A 26,350-nucleotide genomic window follows, 5' to 3' on the forward strand; every position below is an offset into this window, starting at 1 on the left:
AGTAAATAATAATAATAATAATAATAATAATAATAATAATAATGCACCCATTTGTAAGGAAGGTTGTAAATTAACTAATTTCTCTGCCCAAAGCTGTCACGTCACGTGACAAAAGAACGAACGACTCAAACACGAAGACTCGAAACAGGTGAACTAATCAATTCTCTTTCCGGCTCTGACTGCATAGGTTAGTGTATGAGGCTGTCACGTGATGAACGAAGGACTCAAACCTGAACTAAGGTGAACTAATTCCAGTACAGAACCTATAGGATGTTGCACATGCGCGACTGAACGAATCACTCCCTGAGACGACTCGTTCTTCCCGAGTCACATTAAAGATTCGCTCAAAATGAACGAATCGTTCAAGAACGACCCATCACTACTTGGAACCTCGGCCGAGGTGGTACTAAAAAAAAGTACCAGGTACTGTTCCCAGTGGAAAACCCCCCAAAAGTGAGCTGTACCATGCAGTGGAAAAGCGCCATTAGTGGCGCTGGCTACAAACACAGTTAAAGTTAAAGTGATGAGTAATGAAGTTGGGCTCAGGTTGTTGTGCTGTGGGATGTGTTTCACATACGTTTATTTATTTGTGGCGACCCGCCACGATATCAAAACGGACTGATTTTCCAAATGGCGTTGAATAAACATGAGCACGTAACCCAGATAGCAAGCACACTCGGGCCGATTCTGGCTAAAATGCGGCACTGTCGGCTCAGTCACGACATTGGTGAGAAGATAATGGGCCAGAGCCGCGCCGACTCTACAAAACACTTCTGGCTGACGGACGGCTTTTTCTCTCTGGGCCGATCTCGGCTGCGAGCTGTTGTACGTGTGGCAGGTCCACACTCGGTGTAGTTGCGTGAATTTACCTTCGGCCCGAGTTGGTTTTGTCTCCGTCGGCCGCTGCTAGAATGAAGGAGATCAGCCACTGAGAGAAAGATTTGGCGGTTAATCCTGAGGAGATTTCAGCGGGCACAGTTCTCAAGAGGAATACTACTTCAGCTGCAAAAAGGTAAGTTAAGTTATTTAATGATCAATCTAGAGTTGTTTGATGTTTAAATGCCACGAAGAGTATTTAGATGGTTTCTGTAAGGTTTGCGATGATAACATAGCGTCAGAAAAATCATTCGGTCCCGGATATATTGAGTGTTGATGAGTAACGTTAGGCCTAACTGTCAGGCGCGGTCTCTTTAGGAAAACAATATGTAATTTTTTTAATATAAAAAACCGATGAGCTGTATCCAGTGCACGATACTGTTAAGTAATTAAATTGTAATGAGTTAAATTCTATTTTGTTTGCTAGAATTCATTCGATTCGTCTTTTTCAACGAGTGATATATTGAATCATAGGAGTCGGACTGCGCTGGTGGCACCATAAACATCTATACGAGTGACTCTGTCTGATTCGATTCACTTAACCATTCAAATTAGTCATTTGTTTGTGAATCAAACTGAGCACGCTGTTGTAGCATTACACCTGCCAAGACAATTCAATGCAATCTGAATTTAATAATAATATTTATTTTGTGGTAACACTGCCGTGTGGGAAGCTCTGACAGAGAAAAACACTATAGATACGTAAGAGGGAGCCGTAAAATGTAAGTGCATCATCTTTTGTTCTTGAATGGAGGCCTAATCTGTCTGCTGCACTTGAGCAGGTTCAGTTTTTAGAGTGAATGAAAACTTTTGAAGCATAGATATGCCATATGATGTGATTTAAAATCATACTTATTTTACTGTGGTGGGGATTATGAGCAAACAAACTTAAAAAATTTAATCTGAACACTATATATGTGTAATCTGACATTTATTTATTTTTTTATTTTTTTTACAGAAATTCTGAGCTGTTGCATGAACATTCATCAAACATATAAGGTGCAAATTCTGGGTCTGGTCCTAATGATTGTAAAAAGCTGTAATGCTTAAGATTAAATAATTACCTTACAATATATATTTGTACATATTTCAAGGCTGCAATTTGGAAAAAAACTTTCAAGCTAATGCTGCTGAAATGGAGGTCAAGGGGACTGAAGAGGTGGCTCCAGCTGAAGGGTGGACTTCAGGAGGCAGACACACTGTGAGTTTAAAAGACCCATCTCTTTAACCTTCCATACACATGACACACTATCACATTTCTATAATTCAAATCTCTTAAAGGATTTTTATGCTGCACCAATTAGGGTAAGCAGCAACACTTCCTATAATATCTAATGCACTTGTTAATTTGAAAGAAGAATGACATCAATGCTTATATTAGTTGCTTATATACTGTCTCACCCTCATCCCTAGGTTACAGTAATCAGCTGATCCATTCGGTATCCAGACCAGACGGTGGACCTGCACCCAGGAGCGACCACAACACATCCCTGAATGTCAGCGGAAACCATGTCAGCTAGATGACAGATCCCTGTGAAGACCTCGTTGATGGCCCCAACACAGATCCTCAGCAAAGACTACGAGAACCAGACAAGCCCTCTGCACAGACCCTTTTTACCAGCTTCACCTGCTAGCGTGATGTTCCTTCAAGCAGAAGAATTTGGATGAAATATTCTGAAAGATATCAATCCACAATTTGACTTGTGATGTAGCCTGGAATAATCACACCACGTTCATTCATTTGGCCAGAGGAGACTGTTTCTGACTGAGCCTGGTCTTGTTTGGGTTCCTTGTCACTGTTGCCTTTTGTCTTGCTTAGTTTAAGACACCTAATATTCAGCAATATTATTGACTTGACTGCACTGACACCATTTGATAAGAACTGAACTGAATTATGACACACAATGTTTTATATATGAAGAGTTTATTTGCAAAAACAGATAACTCCGTTTTTAAATATTTTTAAAAATCATGTTTTTTGTTATGTTTTTGTTTCGTGTTAGTTAGCTAGTATTTATTAGTTATTCTTTACCTAATCAAAATAACCTGAATGCAGTTTGATTGAGATTAATTGGAATGCACAATGAAAAACATGATTTTTAAAAATTGTTAAAACGAAGTTATCCGTTCCTGCAAATGAACTCTTCATATATATATATATATATATATATATATATATATATATATATATATATATATACAGTAAATATAATTTACTTGTTATTTCGTGGTTTAAAAAGTGTGAATGTTTATACTGTAGTGCATTTGTTCATATATATTTATATTAAAGTATTTGGTAATTTTATAATTAAAGCCTTTTTAATGTTTTTAAATGGTTGTATTTGTGTTTCACTGCTGAATTACATTTATCAGTTTCTGGGCCACATTCGGCCCGGGGACCAAGCCGAGTCTCAGCCAGATCTGGCATAAAGTGTCTGGGCCAGACCTGGGCCACATAAAATAATAGAAGTCACTCTACAGTATGCGGGCCAGATCTGGGCTACGTCAATAAATAAGAGTAATTTTACAGGGCGTGGGCCGCATCTGGGCCAGAGGAAATTGTTTGAGTCTGTTTTCAGTGTGTGTGCCAGCTTTGGGCCGGGGACCCAGCCAGAACTGGGCCAGAAGCTAAGCAAGGTTGTGGCCCAGAGGTGGGCCAGACAAATTTTGCTATCTGGGAACGCATGTTTAAAAATCAAAAAGAGGCGCGGGTGTTTTTATATCACTGTATTTCTGAAGGACACTGTCTTTAGAAAATGTTCAATGTCATTTTCATTTCATCTAGCAAGTTATATGCCTGATAAAGCAACGTTTGTAAGCTCAGCGCTGCTTTGTGTAACGTACAGCCCAACAGCCGTTTCTGGGGAAACCTCTAGTTCTCCTGCTTTAAAGCGCCTCCTGCTGGCAGAGAATGAATTTGCATTTTTAATAAATCCGTCCAAGTAGTTATCGCTGCATCTCGGTCTGTCTGATTTACGCAGCAAACATATTTTGCTTGTTATCAAAACATAATCTACTCTAGAGGGACTTAGCTGTTGTTACTGATTGTATTTGGATGTCTACCGGAAGTTAAGTTAGGGCCACAAAAGCGCGCATGCGCAGTAACGTTTGTTTATGTCGTTGCCGTTGCAACCGTCTATAAGTGTATCCCATCAGGGGTGTATTCCAGAAAGCATGGTTAACTTACCGTCAGATAAACCCTGAACTTTCGGTTGATTAACCCCAAACCTTGCTTACTCGAGGTATGTGGTTCCAAAAACGCGTCCAGGAGTAAGTTCATTCAACTCAGAGTATGTTCCTGGTTAAGACTCAAGACATTCTCAACAGAGCGACGAATCGACGAGTCACTATGGAAACGGACGCTAAGAATAAGCGCGCCATACCGCTTCTTTCTTCTTCTTCTGTTCAAAGGTCATGTTGGCCTTATGCTTAGTGCATATCGCCACCTAATTGATGGTTTTGCAATCATTTTTATTTTTTTTTCGTTTGATCTTTAATCCTTGAGAATAAGAATTATATTGTTTGTTTGATACTAATTATATATTAAGTCATATCAGATATGTATTTTTATAATAGAAATACATTATAGAAAATGCCGATCCATGTGTGAGATGATAATATAAAATGTAATATATATATATATATATATATATAGGCTAATATAATAAATTAAACATTACCCTGTCATAATAGTGTTTTATAATTTATACAGATAACTGTTATATATGCCAATAAAATATAATAACCATATTAGAGCAATATATAGGCAAACCTTATTTATTACTTATATTAGCGTTTTATCATTAAAATAGCATATATATATATAGTAGGCTATATACATAACTGTATTGTAATAATATATAATACTGTGCACTATCTGTCATGCTCTGATAGCGCTGAAGTGAACTAACCCTGGAACATAAACAGGTTATTTTCAGAGAGCAAGTTGCTATGGTTACTTACATACCCTGAAAGTAACCGCCGATTTTGGAACCGAAAGCTGAGGTTATCCGCTCACTTATCCTCAAACATACCTGGGTATGTCACATAACCTGCTTTCTGGAATACACCCCAGGTAAAGAGCTAAATCAGAGGAATATAGACTACACAAAATCTGTTTTAATTCCCCTTCTCCTATTAGTAATATATCCCTGTATGGTTATTTCCAAAAGCTGAAGTAGACTTAAATATAATGAAGTTAAAAGAAATATGGGAAGAGAGTGGGAAAGAATGTATGACAACTGAGTACATAAAAAGCAAATATTCTAATTATTTAGATATTTATACAGATGGGTCCAAAGATGACGAAGATAGAGTAGGCGTAGGAATATATATATATTGGATTTAAGTATTGGAAAAAGATTACCTGATCAGTTATCAGTATACGGCTGAGATGATGGCTATTATAGGATTGCAGTGGGTGGAGGAAATAAAGCTAGATAGAGTAGTATATGTTGTGTTGACTCTGTAGCAGCCTTATTCAGCATTCAAAATATGCTAGAAATTCATCAAAGCTTATTTAGATTGTGGAAACTTCAGATAGTGGTGAGATTCTGCTGGGTACCTGCTCATGTAAATATTAAAGGGAATGAGAAAGCAACAGTTTTAATTTTAACTTATGCATTAATTCTTTGCTTGAATGAAAATTGAGATGTATTCACTTTGGCTGAATTTGTCTAATGTATATTCATGCATACCTATGGCATATGACAAAACAAATGACATTTTGCTTGGTTTACTATAGTTTTATAAAACAATTTTCAAAAATAAATAAATAAAAAATTTTTTATATATATATATATATATATATATATATATATATATATATATATATATATACAATATTAATATAATTAATTATTGGTCAGTATTTACCATTATTATTGTAGTGTTGGTAATTGCTAGTAATAGCTAGTAATGCATTCTGGGGTAATCATCTTTTTTAATACTTACATTTTTCCAGTATAATATAAACAGTCTTCTCCAAAGGCAAGATCTTCGAGCATCTGCAGTACATCTCCTTTATGCAGACATTGCAATCACTGCAAAGGCTGAGGAAAACAGTACTAGGTAGGGTTGTCGAGTTACTGATGCTGTGAGGTGTTAGTGCACCTGTCGCATTTATTTATTTATTTATTTTAATTGCATAACTTGTAATTGCATACAAGATCAGGGGAAGATAGTTGTATCTTTAACAAACAATCATAATGACAAAAGAAAAAAAAGAAAACATAAATATAATGGGTTTGCGTACATCAAAGAATGAGATGACATACACAGAAAAAAAGCACAATGACAAGGTTAAATATCTTTGAATAATCATAATATTCATATGATCATAATCAAAAATTACATTTTTGTTGGTGTTGTTTTTGTTATTTATAAGCCTGAGGGGATGAAACGAGACTTAAATTCAACAAGAAACATCAAAATATTTACAGATTTAAACCTGAATTAAGCCTGTCGCTCATATCTTTTAAATTGTTGGGCTTGTTGTTATAACGTCATAGCCTAGGTCACATGATAACGTCAATATGGCGGATCGCATTCATTTTTTTTTCACAGTCTATCCCTGCGTCCCAATGTTCATACTATCCTTTCTAAATAGTATGTGAGATTACAATAAGTGTGTCGCATAGTATGTTGAAAAGAGTATGCCAAAAGTCCCCGGATGGTCTACTATTTCAGGTCGATTTTTGAAGTGTGGATCCGGCTAAAATTGCCCACAATCCATTGCGCTTTGGCGAAGCATTCGGTCCAGAACTACAAACACGAATAAAAAGCGTTAGAAAAACTACAAACGTGGCTGATGCGAGCGAGCGACTGTTAGGTAGAGGTTTACAAAAGGGGGTTTCCAATAATCAACATTTAACCTGGTAACTATTTATTTATTTTTATCCGTGTTATATTTCATCTGCAACAGCAATGTAAACTTTTATAAACATCCATTTGGTCGTTACCTTTTAAATGCATCATTATGCAGAAAATCTGAGCAGAGTTCAGACCCGCTACTGGCAGATCATCGAGCAACTTCTTTTTTCTCCAATACGATAGGAAGTTAAATTAAATTAAATGTGGAGGATGTTAACAGTGACAAGATGACTGACAGGCCAGTTTACAGTGACAGGGTGCGTGTAACAGGTGCGACGGAGCGGTCCGTTAAACACGCAGTTGTGTGACGTGATATGTCCCAAAGCTTGCCTACTCTTCTACTACACACTCAAAAGTGTGTATTGTTTCTTCACCAAAAGAGTACATACTTTAAGGGCGTAGTATAGGCGCATTGGGACGCAGCACATGATTCATACTCAACCAGATTTGGCTTTAGAGTACGTATACTCTTTTAGCGCTCGTTAAGTATGTACTTATTGAAATAAAGTATACTTATTGAGTATGCGGTTTCGAACGCAGCCAGAGTGTCAATGGTCCATTTGAGAGATAGGTGGCGGTAATGCACTTATAAGTGAGATCCGCCGTAAAGCAAGAAGAAGAAGAAGAAACACCACCAGCCGGTTCAGGGTCAGTTGTGCATGTCAGATCCAGAATGGAGGTGATGGTTGACGTGTAGAAAATGAACGAAAAACGTGTTCGAGGGACTAGTTTAGAGACAGTGTATGTACACTCTTGAACACTTGATTCTTTCCCAAGTATCACGACATCAAGAGACTCTGTTGAGGAATAGTTTACTTTTTTTTTAATCACAGTAAATCTGTAAACATGTCCTTAAAACTGACCACTCAAGCGTACTGTAAGATGCTGCTACACGCTGCTAAATACCCTCATCGCGCCGTTAACGGGCTACTGGTGGCTGAAAAACACAAAAAGAAGGACAGCCCAAGAAACTCCGTGTTGTGCGTGGATTGTGTACCTCTGTTCCATGGGGCTCTGGCGTTAGCCCCCATGCTGGAGGTGGCACTCACGTTGGTAAGACGATTCTTTAATAAGTTTAGTTGTAAATTTAAGGGTTGGCATGTTCACAAAATATTAACTAACGGGTAGATTTAACATTGAGTTTTCCCTGACTAGAAAAGTGATTGATGTAGATGCAGCAATATTTAAACCGGATCACCGATCGGTCTGAATAATTAATTAATAAAACATTCACTTGAAATCACGTGAAAAAAGTCAAGTCAGTTTTACTGTACAACAATCTACCCATAGTTTCAAAGCAGCTTTATAGAAAATCATGTTGTTAATGTTTAGCCTGCCTTACAATATCTTGGTCATACATTAGTCGCATTTAAAGTAGCAGTTTAGAGTTGGGCGACAATATTGCTGGCATTTAACTACAGTATAAAAAAATAAATAAGCAGTTGAGATTTGCTGTAAAGTTACGAAAATTAACCATGGTTTTACTATAGATAGCAAAACTGTAGTTAACTATAACTGTTAGGAACCGTGGTTTTTTTTGGTGCAAACCATGGTTTAACAAAAAAAAAAAAAAAACACGGTTCTGATAAAATGGTTTTACTACAGTTATATTGTACTATAGTATACCGTAATACGCTGGTAAAGTTGGCGTAAGTGACATTTTTGGTGAAATGGAGATTGCCAAAAGTATTGGGTCACCCCCTTCTAATGAACAGGTTTGACTACTTTAGTAATTTCCATGAGTACAAATCTTAATGTTTAAGCATATAATGATATACTAGGGAATTGTGTGCTTCTAATTTTAAAGCAACAGTTTGGATAGGACCCTTTTCTATTCTAACATGAGAATGCCTCTGTGTATTCAAAAGGTTCAAAAAGAAATTATTGATTCAGTCAGTGTGGAAGAACTTGACTGGTCTGCAGAAAGCCAAGCCCTAATCCAAGCTGAACACCTCTGGTGTAACTTTAAATGCAGATCTTGAGCCAAAAACTCTTTACCAAACACCAATGACTTGTACATATGGGTACAGTCATTTTAGACGCTTCCAAAACTGTTGCAACAGAGATGGAAATACAATTTTTAAATACATGAATTATGTTTCCATCTTTGTTGCCACAGTTTTAAGTGCCTTTTTCTGTTCTAAAGAAGGGGGTGTCCCAGTACGTTTATCCATATAGTGTATGTACAAAGTCATTGGTGTTTGGTAAAGAGTTTTTGGCTCAAGAGCTGCATTTAAAGTCACACCAGAGGTGTTCATCTTGGACTAGGACTTGACTTTCTGCAGACCAGTCAAGTTCTTCCACACTGACTAAATCAATCATTTCTTTTTAAACACAGAGGCATTGTCATGAAAAGGGACCCTAGAAAAGGGTCCTGTCCAAACTGTTGCTTTAAAATTAGAAGCACACAATTCCCTAGAATATCATTATATCAGGGTTCCCGCGGGTCCTTAAAGTCTTAAATTTACTTTATCAAATTTAAGGTCATAAAAAGTCTTAAATTGTACAAGAAAGTCTTAATTATGATTTAAAGAGGTCTTAAATTTGGGTACAAACCAGAATCGCTATACAGCTTAATGTGAGGATTAAGCTATAAATAAATATGCGCGCAGCACGTTTCAAAGTCCAGTGCTGCGCTGCTTTGTTCTGCTGTTACCGGGGAAACCGTTCGAAAGCGCCTCCTGCTGGCAGAGAATGAATGTGCATGTTCAATAAGGCTGTTGTTGTGAGTTATGGAATGCCAATCCTGCCATAATTAGAAATAAAGAAATAAATGTACAAAGAAATGTAAAAAAGCAAAAATAATTATTTATAATTTTATTTCCTTTGTTTTTTTTTTGTTTTTTTTCCACATTTATTTATTTATACATTTATTTATTTCCGCTTATTTATTTTCACATTTATGTATTTATTTATATATTTATTTATTTATTTCCACATTTATATATTTCCACATTTACTTATACATTTATTTATTTATACATTTCTTTGTCCGTAGGGTAATGAGGAGGGTGTGTTTTACGTCAGGAAAAGCAATCGAGCCAGAGTAGTCGAGGGGTAAGCTTGAGGCCACAGTGACACCTTGTGGTGCCCAAACGAAGTACAAGAAGTGTAGCCTACATGTAGCCTGTTGATAGTCTGGGATGAATGACTTAGATGGGCGATATGGCCAAAATCTTATATCACCGTTATTATTTCAGTTTCACGTGGGGGGTTGTTTCGGCTGGGAAGCCTGCTATCTGTGATCGCGTGCATTTGCTGAAGCTCACGAAAGCGTGCAATCGCTCTTATGCGCGCTGTGTTTTTAAGTTTCACTTTCAAAGCATACGAGGCATGTTTCCAATATTCGGAATAGAAGGAGGTTACTGTAGTAGATTGGTCGCCTCTCTTCCCGTGTGGACAGTTACCACATCAACTGATTATAATGGGTTCTCTTGGTGTAGACACGGCTTTAGATGCGGATTAATCACACGTTTTAGGCTGGAAATATCCAGAATTAGGTCAAACAAGAGGTGTCCATGTGAACGGAGCTAGTGAAACACACACGACATGCATTGAACATACAAGCATCATGCTCATCCAAACAGCGCCTGTCGTGTGCCCTCAGTTTTTTGAGCTAACTGCATTTTTTTTAATGTAACCAAAAACCAAAAACAACATTGACAGCATCAGAAACAAACCTGTAAACTGATGTCCAGGGGCATTTAAAAAAAAAAAAATGCATTAATGTATTAAATGCATGCATCATGAATATGGAATGCCACGTTCTTAATTCCAATCGATAAACTCAGTTAAAATAATAAAGAGCTGTTACTAGTAAAAACCCAATCAGTGTCAACAAAAGCCATCAGAGACATCATTACTGAATGCATTTACACTGCAATAAGCCTACAAATGCATAGCATTTTATGAAATTAATGTTTTAAATTTTGAAGGCAGAAATATGTCAATATGTCAATCAATTAAATGATACGTTTAATATGAAACTAAAACAGACACTAGGTGGCGCCAAGTCACTGTCTTAACGAGTGAATTCAATCCATTCAACTGATTCCTTCAAATAGGTTACGCTGATTACGAAAACACCACTACTTGTTGCCGCGGTTCAGCTGTGGATTTGTTTCTGTGATAATTATATGTAGGCCTAAGGTGTTATTTGAAGAAATAAGACATATTTTCATGATAAAATTATCAAAAAGATGGCAGGTAGGGTAGGGGACATGTTCGGCGAACACGACTTCTTATGCTGAGAGAACAACATTTATTTCTCGTGGCCAATGCACGAACCTGCATGACCATAGCAACCTTGTATATTCAGACATTAATATTATGAATAAATTAATAAAATGTTTTGAATTTAATAAAGCGCAGAATTAAGAAAATATTATATTAACTTACCTGTGCATTAGATATATAGGCTACAGTCCACAGACAACATTTATGAACATTGTTATAATCAATACATTTAAAAATAAGAAATGTAACATGCCTAGAAAAAAAAAAACATTACTATCTTTCCCATCCATCCAGGTTTTTAAATCAATTTAGTGATCATTTCTTTCTTTCTCTCTTTCTTTCTTTAATTAAATTACGGGAATTTTACGGGTTCTCTGTACAGGAATTTAACATAGGCTAGGCCTAGGCTATACTTTTTTTTGATAGCCTAGTAATTAGGTTATATGCTAATAATAATAATAATAATATATAGCCTATAATATATAGTCTAATTTCTGCACTTTCTTAAATTCAAAACAAGATGTAAAAAGAATAGGCTATTTAAGCTAAAATATTAATCTCATCCCAAAGTCTTTTAAATCCATTCACGTAGGTTATTCACGCACCTGCGCTTTTTTGAACGAAAAAATAAAACCCAGGATAAATTCATAGGCTACATACAAAAGGAATAAATTTAACCCTTTTACAGTTAGGCTACACTGCCTATAGCCTATTAGACCCACGCCAAGCTTTGATAGGCACACTGAGTGTTACGTATTCACTTTAATTTAACATGGGCTATGCATCAATTGTAATGGACATAACATGATTTTTTTTTTGTTTTGTTTAAACCAATAAAATTATATGCTTTTATATTATGTGTAATGCCTGGTCACTGCTTGGTCCCTGATAAACCAACCACAATGAAGATATGATTCCTAACTTAATCTGATGAGCTACAGGCATCACAAAAGAAAGAGATGACTAACCAACTAGACCACTTTTTACCTTTTATATGCAGATTTATATTCATGGTAGCCTTATCAACTTGCACCTATTATAAGACTATCAAGTGATAATTTTCAAAGTCATTTTGAAGATCCTTCAGAGTTGCAGAACACAGGTGTTTTTTTTTATTTTTGTTTTTTTTATTTAATGTCCATCGCAATGGACATCAGGTCTTGAAAGTTAGTCAGCAGGAACCTCATGAATTAAATCAAATCAAAATCAAATCTCTTTATTGTCACACATCATGTACACGAGTGTGTTTTTGTACAAATCGTACAAAATCGTATCCTACGAGTGAGGTAGTACAATTCGTAATAAGCCACCTCGTAAAATACATACAAACTGTTCATGAGATAGCATTGACAAACCCCAAAACCTAAAGTACTGTTTAAATGGTATCTTTGTTCTGTTTTTGTGTGTGTGTTTTGTTCTTATATTTACTGACTGTTCACTTTGATGTTTGAACTTTATATTTATTAGGCTAGTAGTTTTTATTGTGGTATCTAGATTTGTAAAACTGAACTGTTATCTAAAATTTGGGAATCAAAAATAACGATAACAACACTATTTTATATTTTTGTTGCAGGCCAAGTAAACATTTTGAACCACTAGCCCGACACTCACTGGTCAAGAGCAGTGATTTCCCTCTTTTCTTTATTAACATGACACAGAGAGCAGCAGTAGGCTACTATATTAATATCCAAATAACAGATCTAATGTTACACATCAAAATTTAACACAGTTGTTTGCTTTCACTTAAGACATGCCCATTTAAGCGAATACTCGACAAGACAGATATATTTTTAAGTAATTCAGTGTTGCATTTCCATGCACGCAGGTGAGTCAGTCAACGCCAGTAACACATTGAGATCTTTTTTGTGGCTTAGCCTATTGCATTTAAAAACTAGCTCTTCCCGCATTATTTTCTCATTTATGCATGTTCTTTTCATAAAAACAAAATGTGCGCACATATTGCTTTAAACTTTAAAGTTTAAAGACGTCCGTTATCTGGTAGGCCTATTATCTGGAAACATTAGACGCGATTAATTGCTTTGCTTCCAAAGTCATACGCAACTTTTGTTAACTAATATAGCATATAACAAGAGTTATTTTATTTACAACAGTAAGTTAATATGTATGATAGGCCTATTTAGTAACATTTATGCAGAATCGCTTGGCCTACATCAGGATCACAATGCGTCATTAGACCTAAATTCCACATGCCTATTTCATATAGGCTAGCCTATTTAATTTTATTTTGGATATTGGCTATGATAATGATAATGATGATAATGCTGATGATGATAATACTAACAGTACTACAACTCTTAATAAAGAAAGGAAGAATAGCCTATTAGGCTACATATTGGTCTGCATGGTATGTGCAGTATGGGTTAATATAATAATTCTTAATTCTGCGCTTTATTAAATTCAAAACATTTTATTAATTTATTCATAATATTAATGTCTGAATATACAAGGTTGCTATGGTCGCACAGGTTCGTGCATTGGCCACAAGAAATAAATGTTGTTCTCTCAGCATAAGAAGTCGTGTTCGCCGAACATGTCCCCTACCCTACCTGCCATCTTTTTGATAATTTTATCATGAAAATGTTTTATTTCTTTAAATAACACCTTAGGCCTACATATAATCATCACAGAAACAAATCCACAGCTGAACCGCGGCAACAAGTAGTGGTGTTTTCGTAATCAGCGTAACCTATTTGAAGGAATCAGTTGAATGGATTGAATTCACTCGTTAAGACAGTGACTTGGCGCCACCTAGTGTCTGTTTTAGTTTCATATTAAACGTATCATTTAATTGATTGACATTGACACATTTCTGCCTTCAAAATTTAAAACATTAATTTCATAACATTTTATGCATTTGTAGGCTTATTGCAGTGTAAATGCATTCAGTAATGATGTCTCTGATGGCTTTTGTTGACACCGATTGGATTTTTACTAGTAACAGCTCTTTATTATTTTAACTGAGTTTATCAATTGGAATTAAAAACGTGGCATTCCATATATGATGCATGCATTTAATACGTTTTTTTTTTTTTTTTTAAATGCCCCTGGACATCAGTTTACAGGTTTGTTTCTGATGCTGTCAATGTTGTTTTTGGCTTTTGATTACATTAAAAAAATGCAGTTAGCTCAAAAAACTGAGGGCACACGACAGGCGCTGTTTGGATGAGCATGATGCTTGTATGTTCAATGCATGTCGTGTGTGTTTCACTAGCTCCGTTCACATGGACACCTCTTGTTTGACCTAATTCTGGATATTTCCAGCCTAAAACGTGTGATTAATCCGTATCTAAAGCCATGTCTACACCAAGAGAACCCATTATAATCAGTTGATGCGGTGACTGTCCACACGGGAAGAGGCGCGAGGCGACCAATCTACTACAGTTACCTCCTATTCCGAATATTGGAAACATGCCTTGTATGCTTTGAAAGTGAAACCTAAAAAAACAGCGCGCATAAGAGATCGATTGCACGCTTTCGCGAGCTTCAGCAAATGCACGCGATCACAGATAGCAGGCTTCCCAGCCGAAACAACCCCCCACGTGAAACTGAAATAATAACGGTGATATAAGATTTTGGCCATATCACCCATCTAAGTCATTCATCCCACACTATCAACAGGTGCGTCATGTAGGCTACACTTCTTGTACTTCGTTTGGGCACCACAAGGTGTCACTGTGGCCTCAAGCTTACCCCTCGACTACTCTGGCTCGATTGCTTTTCCTGATGTAAAACACGCCCTCCTCATTACCCTACGGACAAAGAAATGTATAAATAAATAAATGTGAAAATATATTAATGTGGAAATAAAGAAATAAATATATAAATAAATACATAAATATGAAAATAAATAAAAGTGGAAATAAATAAATGTGGAAAAAAATGAAAAAATACATAAATAAGGAAATAAAATTATAAATTATTTATTTTTGCTTTTTTACATTTTGTTTGTTTTATTTATTTATTTCTAATTATGGCAGGATTGGCATTCCATATGAGTAGGGTATTCCTGCAATACCGGAGGCTGTAGTTTCAGAACTGGATTTCCAGGGCCCTATAGTTGTTTTTGTTTGTTTTTTAATTATTTTATTTTCTATATTTATTTTTTGTATGTATTATGTCAGGTCTTCCAGCCAGTCCTATCAAACCTTAATTAAACCTAAATTAATTTTTAATGAGCCAAAAATAATGTAAGAGAGAATGAAGAACGTCATACCTCTCTATTCTAATTGTATTCTTTATAAAAAAAAAAAAAAAACTTGTCCCTTTTAGACTTGCACTCTAGCTTTTGTAATCTTTTTTTGTATTCTATGTTTTCTTTTTATTTATACAATTAACAAAAACAAAAAAGGCCTCTAACACCAGCTTGCTCTATTCTTTTTCTATTCTATGTTTTCTTTTTATTTATTATATAATTTAATAAAAATCTCTTGCTACATGTACTGCGTTAGGCTAATTGAGACTTGTTGTAGCACTTGCGTATCGTTGCTCTTTTGTTGATTTTGATTGCTTTCATTGTCCTCATTTATAAGTCGCTTTGGATAAAGGCGTCTGCTAAATGACTAAATATTAGTGGCTCATACTGTTTTATAGCACTTGCTATTCAATTCTGTATATTATTATTTTTAAGGAATTATGTAGTTATTTAATTTTATACACTTAATTATTGTCCTAACCAACTCCTAAACTCCCTAAACATACCCGTTGGTAACCCTCTTGAAATATTTAACCTAATTTATTTCAATATATTCAGTTTTCTTGGAAAGAAGACTTGTGTCTGTGCGAGACTTCAGTTAATTAGCTGCAGCGCTTCACGTCTGATGTGCTGTTTGTTTGCATCTGTTTGTTTGTTTGTTTGTTTCTTTGAATCAGGTCTCCTCTGTTGGAATAGATGGTGCTGTCCCAAAAAATAGGGTTCTATGCAGTCCTAGAACTGCAGCCTCCAGTATTGCAGGAACATTGGGTTGTTTTTGTTCAGACCAATGCAAAACTCGACCCATATTTTTACTCTGCAAACACGCAGAGCTGTAAATGTGAACTGGTGGATCGATAAGGAGATAATCCATTATAAAAATCTAGACAGTAAAATGTGTTTGTATGTTAATTAATTAATATAATAATTTATTGATAATTGTTTAAATTAATATAATAATTAATACTTTTTTCTTAAAAAATGGTTTAATGGTTTAAATGTGGAGTGTATTATTTTATGAAACTTTTTGTTTTGTGAAAACTTCTATCTGAACAGTAAATCGTGCTTTTTACATTCATTTTACAGTTTACCATAGACATTGCCCTACGCTGCTCATATGGTATTAATTTTATTTGTGCAGGTCTTAAAAAAGGTCTTAAGTCTTAAATTTGAGCTTAAAAATCCTGCAGCAACCCTGTTATATGCTTAAACATTAAGATTTGTACTCATGGAAATTACTAAAGTAGTCAAACCTGTTCATTAGAAGGGGGTGACCCAATATTTTTGGCAATATAGTGTATATATCAAATGAAAGCTCTTAATGAGCTCTTTCTACAAGCTATAGGCCTAGGCCCATATATGAAGAGTTCAAAACATGATTGTTTTTGCAAATAAACTCTTCATATGTTCCATCATATTCAACACGATTTTACACACGCAAGTAGTGTTGTCACAGTACCAAAATTTCAGTATTCGGTACCGATACCAGTGAAAATCCACGGTTCTCTGTACCAATTTCGGTACCACATGCTAATTAAAAAACACGTTTTAATAATAAAGTCAAACAAAAATAAAGTGTTCAAAAATCAATGCCATTCTTTTTCAAGTTTTTCCGCTAGTAATAGAAGTATGAAAAACAGTAAAGTTTCACCCAAATTGAATGTCTTTTAATTAATGAAATTTAAACACATTTTATTTTTTTGGTAAATAAAAGGGATTTACTATTAAAATAAAAATATGGAAGAAATAGTGTGATGATTTCTTTAAAAATATATTTTTTTTCAACAGTAGTAATAGTGTCACATACATTCTACTAAATAATAGTAATATATTTCTGGCACAATGTCTTTAAGAAACTTTTATTTTGACGGGTTGCCGTGAATACCTTTAAATTTCTGTGTAGCTATATGATATGACGCTGGTTTTACTCAAATGAAACGGTAAAATGCTCGTGAAGTGACTCTGTTCTGTAGTTCTGTAGAAGTTGTTTATGTATTTATGTCCTCATTGAGACGGCAGATGCTCAAATCACCGCGAGCGTCACGCACACATCAGTGTGTGTAGTAAAAAAAAAAAAAAAACGCGCGTCTCTGCCATTCACTCATTCACACAGAGACTCGCAGAACATGCGGGATTCATATCGGAATCTACTTTTGCGGCTTAATATTTTCAGATACTAGCCCACGTTGCGATTTGATTTGTGTAATGGCCTACTTTTGATTAATTCATCCAAACTTTGACAAATTCCGTGACATTCCGTTCTACACAGTAAATTCCGTTTTTATAACTGGATTCCGAGATTCCGTCTGCATTTTCTGCATCGCTGAAATCATAGGGCCGCACTCGTTAAGAACCGGGTTGACCAGGTACTCGGTACTACCGGTACTTAATAAAACCTGGTACAGTGATGATTTAATTTTTTTTAGTACCGACTTGGTACCGAAGTACCGGGTGTTTTGACAACACTACACGCAAGTACATTTTTTGCAGGAATAAATTTAAAAACAAAGGTACTTTTATATATGTCAATTTCCAAACGTATGTCAATCTCAATGTACATGCTTGTTAAATGATTTAAAATTTCTTGCAACATTGTTAACCACGGTTTGTTCTTACAAAGGAGAGATTTGAAAAAGAATATTTTCTAGGGGTGACTGGTAAAGTTAAAGTTTTTCTCATTCACTTTGGTGCAGATTCAGTCTTGACCAAGGCCACAATGGTTGGCGATTTATCATGGTTCACTGTTTGAGGGATTTTTAGCCTGCAACTTTCAGATCACTACCTTGGACAAAATAGCTTGTCACAAGCAAATGTTGTATTGGGGAACTGAGGCCCCTCTATAACTGGCAAAACTATCATAATCCTACCTTGAAGTTGTACTGGGACATAGCATAGTCATGTCGGTCCATCAGCTAGTTCAGCATAAACCACTGAACTTTCTAGCAGGGCTAGAGGACTATCCTTATAATCAGTATACTGTAAGTCAGATGAACCTAATACTTTGTTGCACTTATAGATCTAATGTCTGTCTTTCCTCAGATTGATACATGGTGCAAAGCGAACAAGTATGTCATTGCTGGCTATTATCAAGCAAATGAGCGTATAAAGGAAGCCAGGTAAAATTTGGGCTTCTTCATGTGCTTTGCGTGGTATGTATGTGGAGTATATGGAATGTTGTGATCTTTCCAACTTTTCAGACCAAACCAGGTAGCTGAGAAGGTTGCTGCCAGAATCTCAGAAAACTTCAGTGAGGCTGCAATGATCATGGTAATTTACATATTACATTGGTATTTTAAATTAGCAATATTACAGCCCTATCGCAACCGTGTCATATAGCCACACAGTAAAACTACATTGTTTGTCACCATTAGTTGGACAACAGCAGATTGACAATGGAGTGTTTTGTGCCTGTTCTCTTCATCTATGATCATCATGATAACAAGTGGAAGTGCAGAGAGCCAAGCACGTAAGTAGAGTTCATTTTGTAACATTAAAACCATGTTACCCAAAAATGTTGTATTCTGTAATCAATTACTTAGCCTCACGTTTACGCTGATCATTTGCATACACTGAAAGCATGCAGTTTCAATATGCAAAAAGTAAAAAAAAAAAAAAAAGTAGGCTACAATGAAAAAGCAACCATTGTTTTGTTTATCAAGCAGTTTAAGCAAAAAAATGTATTATTATAACATGATATCACATATCAATTCAGCTTTCCCCCCCACCCTCCGACCCTTCCCTTGCAGTCTCTTTAAAATGGGGTACCTAATGGATAGAAACGTAAACACAAAACCAAAGCCACAGGAATCATAAAACATAAATCATAAAACATAAAACATTCCAGTAATCAAGAATACAAAATAAAAAATAAAAATACAGCGTTAAGCTTTCAATCTGAGTCCTGATCATTGTTTTGTGCAATATACTTGGAGATCTTCTCAGCAGCTGTAGTCCAGATCTTTAATGTAGACATTTGTGCCAAGTTCACCCGAGCCGTGGATAATTCAAGCATTATAGTGTCCCGAAGTTGTATCAACCACTTGTACATATCCAGGATATGTGGTGGAAGCCAGTGTTGCGCTAACAGTTGTGTTTTTTTTGTTTTGTTTGGGTTTTTTTTTTTTTTTTTTTTGCAGTTTTTTTTTGCAGTTTTTGTAGCTTCAACGGAGAATCGTCACTCAGTAATAATATAGAGGGGTTCACCGGTATAGGATAATCAATCATTTTTGACAAGATATTACACACCTCACTCCAAAAGTTTTTTACTTTTTCACATTCCCACATCATATGAAAAAAGGATCTGAGATGTTGGTCAGGACATTTATCACAGAAGGGACTAAAGGAGTCGTCGATACGATGTGTTTTGAGTGGGGTCTAAGTTCTGTGACCAAAAATTATAATGAATCAGTTGGTAATTGGGATTTTTAGATGAATTAAAAATGTTCTGCCATACTCTTTCCCAGTCCGTAACACCCTCCTCTTGTTGACAGTCTCTTTCCCAAGTGTGCTGTATAGCTAAGCGTTTTGTTGTAGCCTCTAAGGCCTTTCTGTACATCCATGAGGTGAAATGGCTAGAAGAGGACAGATCAAACCAAGCAATGATCGGATGCAAGGGAAGACTTTTCCCCCAGGGAACCCCGTAGGCCTTCATGGCCGACCTTGGGTGCAAATATAAGAACAGAGATGAGGGTTCAGTTCCATACCGCTCACACAGTTCTTGAAAACTTAACATGCAATTAGAACCCGGAATATCTTTCAGTGTATAAATGCTTTTCTGCATCCAATCTCTTGAGAAAAATGGTGTACCACCAGAACGAATATCATTATTATACTAAATAGGTGTATGGGTGTGCCAATTATGTGAATGTTGAATGCATTTTTCCATCAGTTTAAAATTGACTATTGTATTGGCAATAATTGGACCAAAAGCTTCCATACATTGCTTGTTGATTAGCCCAGAGAACAGTATATCTTGTAACCTATATTTAACTGCTAAGCTCATTTCAATCTCTCTCCAAAGAACCCTAGAGAGCGGGTTAAGCCAAATATTGATGCATTTAATTTGAAAAGCCCTATGATATAATTCAAAGTTCGGAAGGGCTAATCCCCCATTATCTTTTGTACGCTACAGAGTTTCAAATTTCAATCTAAGTTGTTTCCCATTCCAGATTAATTTACGAATCATAGAATTAAGTTTGTGCCAAAACTTTTTAGGATCAGGTAGCGGGATCATAGAACTAAGAAAATTGATTCGTGGCAAAACATTCATTTTAACACTCGCTATTCTGGCATGTAGTGAAAAGGGCATCAAGGTCCATTTTTGGAGATCTTGCTCAACCCTAGTTAGAGTTTGAGGATAGTTGGCATCTGGAATAGCCTGCAGGGATGGTTGAACAACAATGCCTAAGGAACTAATGGAAGATTGTATGGGAACGTTACATGGTAGTCTAACTTTTTTTGCCATGCAATTAAGTGGAAGCAAAGAGGATTTATCCCAATTGATTTTGTACCCGAAAAGCATACTGAACTTCTCAAATACCTTCAGTATCCGGGGAAATGAAGCTTGTAGATCTGAAATAAACAGTAATATATCATCCGCATAGAGAGAGAGATAAGCTGTTTGTAAGGCTTAACTAAAGTTGAAGAAACATTTTCTTGTTTTATCAGCTGGGCTAGTGGCTCGAGTGACAGTGCAAATAATTTTAATATCCGTATTTAACAAACTAATGGGTCTGTAATTTGCACGGTCTTTCCCTTTTTTGGGTATCAATGATATAAGTGCTGTATTCAACTGTGGGTGAAAGGCCCCAGCTTATACTGCCGCATGAATGGCCGTCAGGAAGACAGGACCGAGTAGATGAAAATATTTAAGGAATAACTCTACAGGGATCCCATCTAAACCTGGTGCCATGCCTTTGTTAGCACCCTGTAACGCCTCTTTAAGTTCCTCCAAGGTAACAGGCTGTCCTAACTGTTCCGCTTCTTCATGACTAAGACGAAGTAAAGTAAGAGACTGCAAGAAAGTAGTACAGCAGTACTAGAGGGATTAAGTTCAGATATATAGCGCTTAGCAAAGAAGTCAGAAAATGCAGGATTAATTTCTTTACTATTCCTAAACAGTCCTTTGGATGGGTGATTGATTATATCAATGCATGCTTTTGCTTGACTTTTCTTCAATCTGAGGGGCTAAAAGTTTGCTAGGTCTAGTACCACTGAAGTAATAGTTATGTCTGGTTCTGTGAAGTACAAATTCTGCTTTCCTTCTCAGAAGATCATTCAGTTCAGTCTTAAGGGTTTGAAGCGTCTTAAATACCGAATTGGAAAATGAAGATTTTAACGAACATTCAAGTGATTTACATTCTTTTTCTAAATAGTCGATTCTCTGATTTTGCATCTTTTTTAAATTGGTAGCAAAGGCTATAGAAAAATCTTTGAGAAAACCTTTCGTGGCTTCCCACACAAATATAGGGTCTTCAACCGAACCAACATTAAATGAAAGCGATTCAAACAGACTGGCCTTGAAGTCTACATCGAACTGGATATTCTGTAAAAGAGAGATGTTAAAACGCCACTGCTGAGATCTTTCAACAAACGAATTACAATTGAAATCTGCCATTATATGATTATGATCTGCAAGAATAGCTGGAAGTATCATTGTCTGATCAAAATAAATCAAAAGTTCCTTAGAGCACAATAGATAGTCTATTCTTGAATATGAGAGATGCCGTGTCGAGAAAAATGTATAATCTCTTCTCAAGGGGTTTCCAGATCTCCAAACATCGACCAAGTTCAGCGCTTTTACAAAATTATTAAGCGTGGCGGAAGAATTAATCTGGACTTGATTGCAGGAGGAAGATCTATAACCACATTCATGTCCCCCCCAATAATCAGAGAATAATCTATAACGATATTTGATATTAAGCGATATACAGTGGGTACGGAAAGTATTCAGACCCCCTTAAATTTTTCACTCTTTGTTATATTGCAGCCATTTGCTAAAATCATTTGTTCAATTTTTTTTTCCTCAATGTACACACAGCACCCCATATTGACAGAAAAACACAGAATTGTTGACCATTTTTGCAGATTTATTAAAAAAGAAAAACTGAAATATCACATGGTCCTAAGTATTCAGACCCTTTGCTCAGTATGTAGTAGAAGCACCCTTTTGATCTAATACAGCCATGAGTCTTTTTGGGAAAGATGCAACAAGTTTTTCACACCAGGATTTAGGGCTGAAACGATTAGTCGACATTATCGACAACGTCGACAATAAAAAATTAAAAAAATTGTAGCAGTTTTACGGTATTAAACATGAAAACCCAGAGTCAGTGTCGCTTTCAGTTAGAATTACAACTTGATTTTCTGAAATAAAGCAGCTCTCCAATGTGGAGCTAGCTAATGATAAAATGTTTTTATTAGTGGGGAAAAAAATATTTAATTAAAGTGATAGTTTGTTTTACAGAAATCAAAGCTTGATCTAGCTCGGGACTGTTTTGGTTATCATAACCCTATACGGTAGGCTATTTTAAGACATTATGTTTTGAATAAAATAGTTTATCCAAAGCATCTCATCACTTACCTTTATGTTGATTCTTATCACTTACAAAAGGAGATGTTAGGCAGAATGATGTGTTACTTTCCATGTAGCTAATTAAATGGTGAGAGAGAGTCTCTGTCTGTCATCTCATTTTGTGTGCCAAATACATCTATTTGTATAATGAATTGGTAACACTTTAACTAATGTTAACAAATGATACCTTATTGTAATGTATTAATTAACATGAATGAACAATACATTTATTAAATTCATGTATTAATCTTTGCTAATGTTGGTTGGTAAAAATAGTTATTCATTGTTCATGTTAGTTCACAGTGCATTTACCAATGTTAAAAAAACACAACTTGTGATTTTTATAAATGCATTAGTAAATGCTGAAATTAACATTAACCAAGATTAATAAATGCTGTAGAAGTATTGTTCATTCTTAGTTCATGTTAACCAATGAACCTTATTGTAAAGTGTTACCAATTAATTGAATAATAATTATAATTACATAATATGCTTTTCTAAAGCTGAATTGACCTTTATGTTAGAATATGTATAACTTAATATTTTAACTAATTGCAAAAGCTGAATAATCAAAGTCTACTGATTAATCAGTGAAATAATCGATGATTAGTCGATTAATCGTTCCAATAATCGTTAGATTAATCGATTATCAAAATAATCGTTTGTTGCAGCCCTACCTGGATTTGGGGATCCTCTGCCATTCCTCCTTGCAGATCCTCTCCAGTTCTGTCAGGTTGGTGGACAGCCATTTTTAGGTCTCTCCAGAGATGCTCAATTGGGTTTAAGTCAGGGCTCTGGCTGGGCCATTCAAGAACAGTCACGGAGCTGTTGTGAAGCCACTCCTTTGTTATTTTAGCTGTGTGCTTAGGGTCATTGTCTTGTTGGAAGGTAAACCTTTGGCCCAGTCTGAGGTCCTGAGCACTCTGGAGAAGGTTTCCCTGTACTTGGCCGCATTCATCTTTCCCTCGATTGCAACCATTCATCCTGTCCCTGCAGCTAAAAAACACCCCCACAGCATGATGCTGCCACCACCATGCTTCACTGTTGGGACTGTATTGGACAGGTGATGAGCAGTGCCTGGTTTTCTCCACACATACCGCTTAGAATTAAGGCCAAAAAGTTCTATCTTGGTCTCATCAGACCAGAGAATGTAATTCAGGTGTTTTTTAGCAAACTCCATGTGGGCTTTCATGTGTCTTGCACTGAGGAGAGGCTTCTGTTGGGCCACTCTGCCATAAAGCCCCGACTGGTGGAGGGCTGCAGTGATGGTTGACTTTCTACAACTTTCTCCCATCTCCGACTGCATCTCTGGAGCTCAGCCACAGTGATCTTTGGGTTCTTCTTTACCTCTCACCAAGGCTCTTCTCCCCGATAGCTCAGTTTGGCCGGACGGCCAGCTCTAGGAAGGGTTCTGGTCGTCCCAAACGTCTTCCATTTAAGGATTATGGAGGCCACTGTGCTCTTAGGAACCTTAAGTGCAGCAGAAATTTTTTTGTAACCTTGGCCAGATCTGTGCCTTGCCACAATTCTGTCTCTGAGCTCTTCAGGCAGTTCCTTTGACCTCATGATTCTCATTTGCTCTGACATGCATTGTGAGCTGTAAGGTCTTATATAGACAGGTGTGTGGCTTTCCTAATCAAGTCCAATCAGTATAATCAAACACAGCTGGACTCAAAGGAAGGTGTAGAACCATCTCAAGGATGATCAGAAGAAATGGACAGCACCTGAGTTAAATATGAGTGTCACAGCAAAGGGTCTGAATATTTAGGACCATGTGATATTTCAGTTTTTCATTTTTAATAAATCTGCAAAAATGTTTTTCTTGTAAATATGGGGTGCTGTGTGTACATTGAGGAAGAAAAATTAACTTAAATGATTTTAGCAAATGGCTGCAATATAACAAAGAGTGAAAAATTTAAGGGGTCTGAATACTTTCTGTATGTATGTGTGTACATACAGTGCTCAGCGTAAATGAGTACACCCCCTTTGAAAAGTAACATTTTAAACAATATTTCAGTGAACACAAAAACAATTTCCAAAATGTTGACACGACTGTTTAATATAACATCTGTTTAACTTATAACATGAAAGTAAGGTTAATAATATAACTTAGATTACACATTTTTCAGTTTCACTCAAATTAGGGTGATTTCAAAAATGAGTACAACCCACAACAAAAACTACTACATCTGGTACTTTGTATGGCCTCCATGATTTTTAATGACCGCACCAAGTCTTCTAGGCATGGAATGAACAAGTTGGCGACATTTTGCAGCATCTATCTTTTTCCATTCTTCAATAATGACCTCTTTTAGAGACTGGATGCTGGATGGAGAGTGATGCTCAACTTGTCTCTTCAGAATTCCCCATAGGTGTTCGATTGGGTTCAGATCAGGATACATACTTGGCCACTGAATCACTTTCACCCTGTTCTTCTTCAGAAATCCAACAGTGGCCTTAGATGTGTGTTTGGGATCATTGCCATGTTGGAAAAGTGCATGACGACCAAAGGCACGGAGTGATGGTAGCATCTTCTCTTTCAGTATACAGCAGTACATCTGTGAATTCATGATGCCATCAATGAAATGCAGCTCCCCGACACCAGCAGCACTCATGCAGCCGCACATAAGGACACTGCCACCACCATGTTTCACTGTAGGCACCATGCATTTTTCTTTGTATTCCTCACCTTTGCGACGCCATACAGTTTTGAAGCCATCAGTTCCAAAATCATTTATCTTGGTCTCATCACTCCAGAGTATAGAGTCCCAGTAGTCTTCATCTTTGTCAGCATGGGCCCTGGCAAACTCTAGGTGGGCTTTTTTTGTGCCTGGGCTTTAGGAGATGCTTCTTTCGTGGATGGCACCCATGCATGCCATTCCTCTGCAGTGTACGCCGTATTGTGTCATAGGAAATAGTCACCCCTTTTTGGCTTTCTACTTTAAGTAACTGCAGTGAACTTGCATGCAGATTTTCTTCAACCCTTCTCATCAGAAGACGCTCCTGTCGAGGTGTTAACTTCCATGGATGACCTGGACATCTCTGTGAGATGGTTGCAGTTCCGTCTTTAAATTTTTGTACCACTTTTGCTACAGTATTCTGACTGATAAGTAAAGTTTTGCTTATCTTGTAGCCTTCACCTTTCTTGTGTAAAGTAATTATTTTCTTTCTCAGGTCTTGTGACATTTCTCTTCCATGTGTTGCCATTGCTGACAGCATGAAATGGGAAGGGGTTTTCTTTAAGTAACACCCTTTTATAGTCAACTGTCTGCTGGACACCTGTGTAATGCATAATTAGACTCACCTGTGGTTGAATTCTTGTTAAATTAGACATTTGTTTATTGGAAATGTATGTGGAAGCTTTTCGACAAGGTCATCTCCCTCCGTCGATGAGGAGTGCCCTCATCACTCTTATTTTAAAACCAGGAAAGTCACCTGTGGAATGTGGTTCCTTTAGGCCAATCTCGCTTTTCAAGTCAAGTCAAGTTGAGCTTTATTGTCATTCCGCTACATGCGGGGGCATACAGTGGAACGAAATGTCGTGCCTCACAGGACCACGGTGCTACATAAATACAGGCATACAA

At 36.4% G+C, this 26,350-nt stretch overlaps 1 protein-coding gene across 1 annotated transcript in view; it reads left to right on the forward strand.

Annotated features, from left to right (window-relative positions):
* The first annotated feature begins 7,347 nt into the window (after positions 1-7,347).
* Positions 7,348-26,350, forward strand: part of emc8 (ER membrane protein complex subunit 8) — a 47,493-nt gene continuing 28,490 nt past the window's right edge. The window contains exons 1-4 of the mRNA XM_058751146.1: positions 7,348-7,800; positions 18,233-18,309; positions 18,391-18,460; positions 18,565-18,659. Of these exons, the coding sequence (XP_058607129.1) occupies positions 7,594-7,800; positions 18,233-18,309; positions 18,391-18,460; positions 18,565-18,659 (449 nt within the window). The 5' untranslated portion in view covers positions 7,348-7,593. The remainder of the gene's footprint in view (positions 7,801-18,232; positions 18,310-18,390; positions 18,461-18,564; positions 18,660-26,350) is intronic.

This window comes from Onychostoma macrolepis, chromosome 18 (assembly GCF_012432095.1).
Source record: "Onychostoma macrolepis isolate SWU-2019 chromosome 18, ASM1243209v1, whole genome shotgun sequence".
NCBI classification, from domain to species: domain Eukaryota; kingdom Metazoa; phylum Chordata; class Actinopteri; order Cypriniformes; family Cyprinidae; genus Onychostoma; species Onychostoma macrolepis.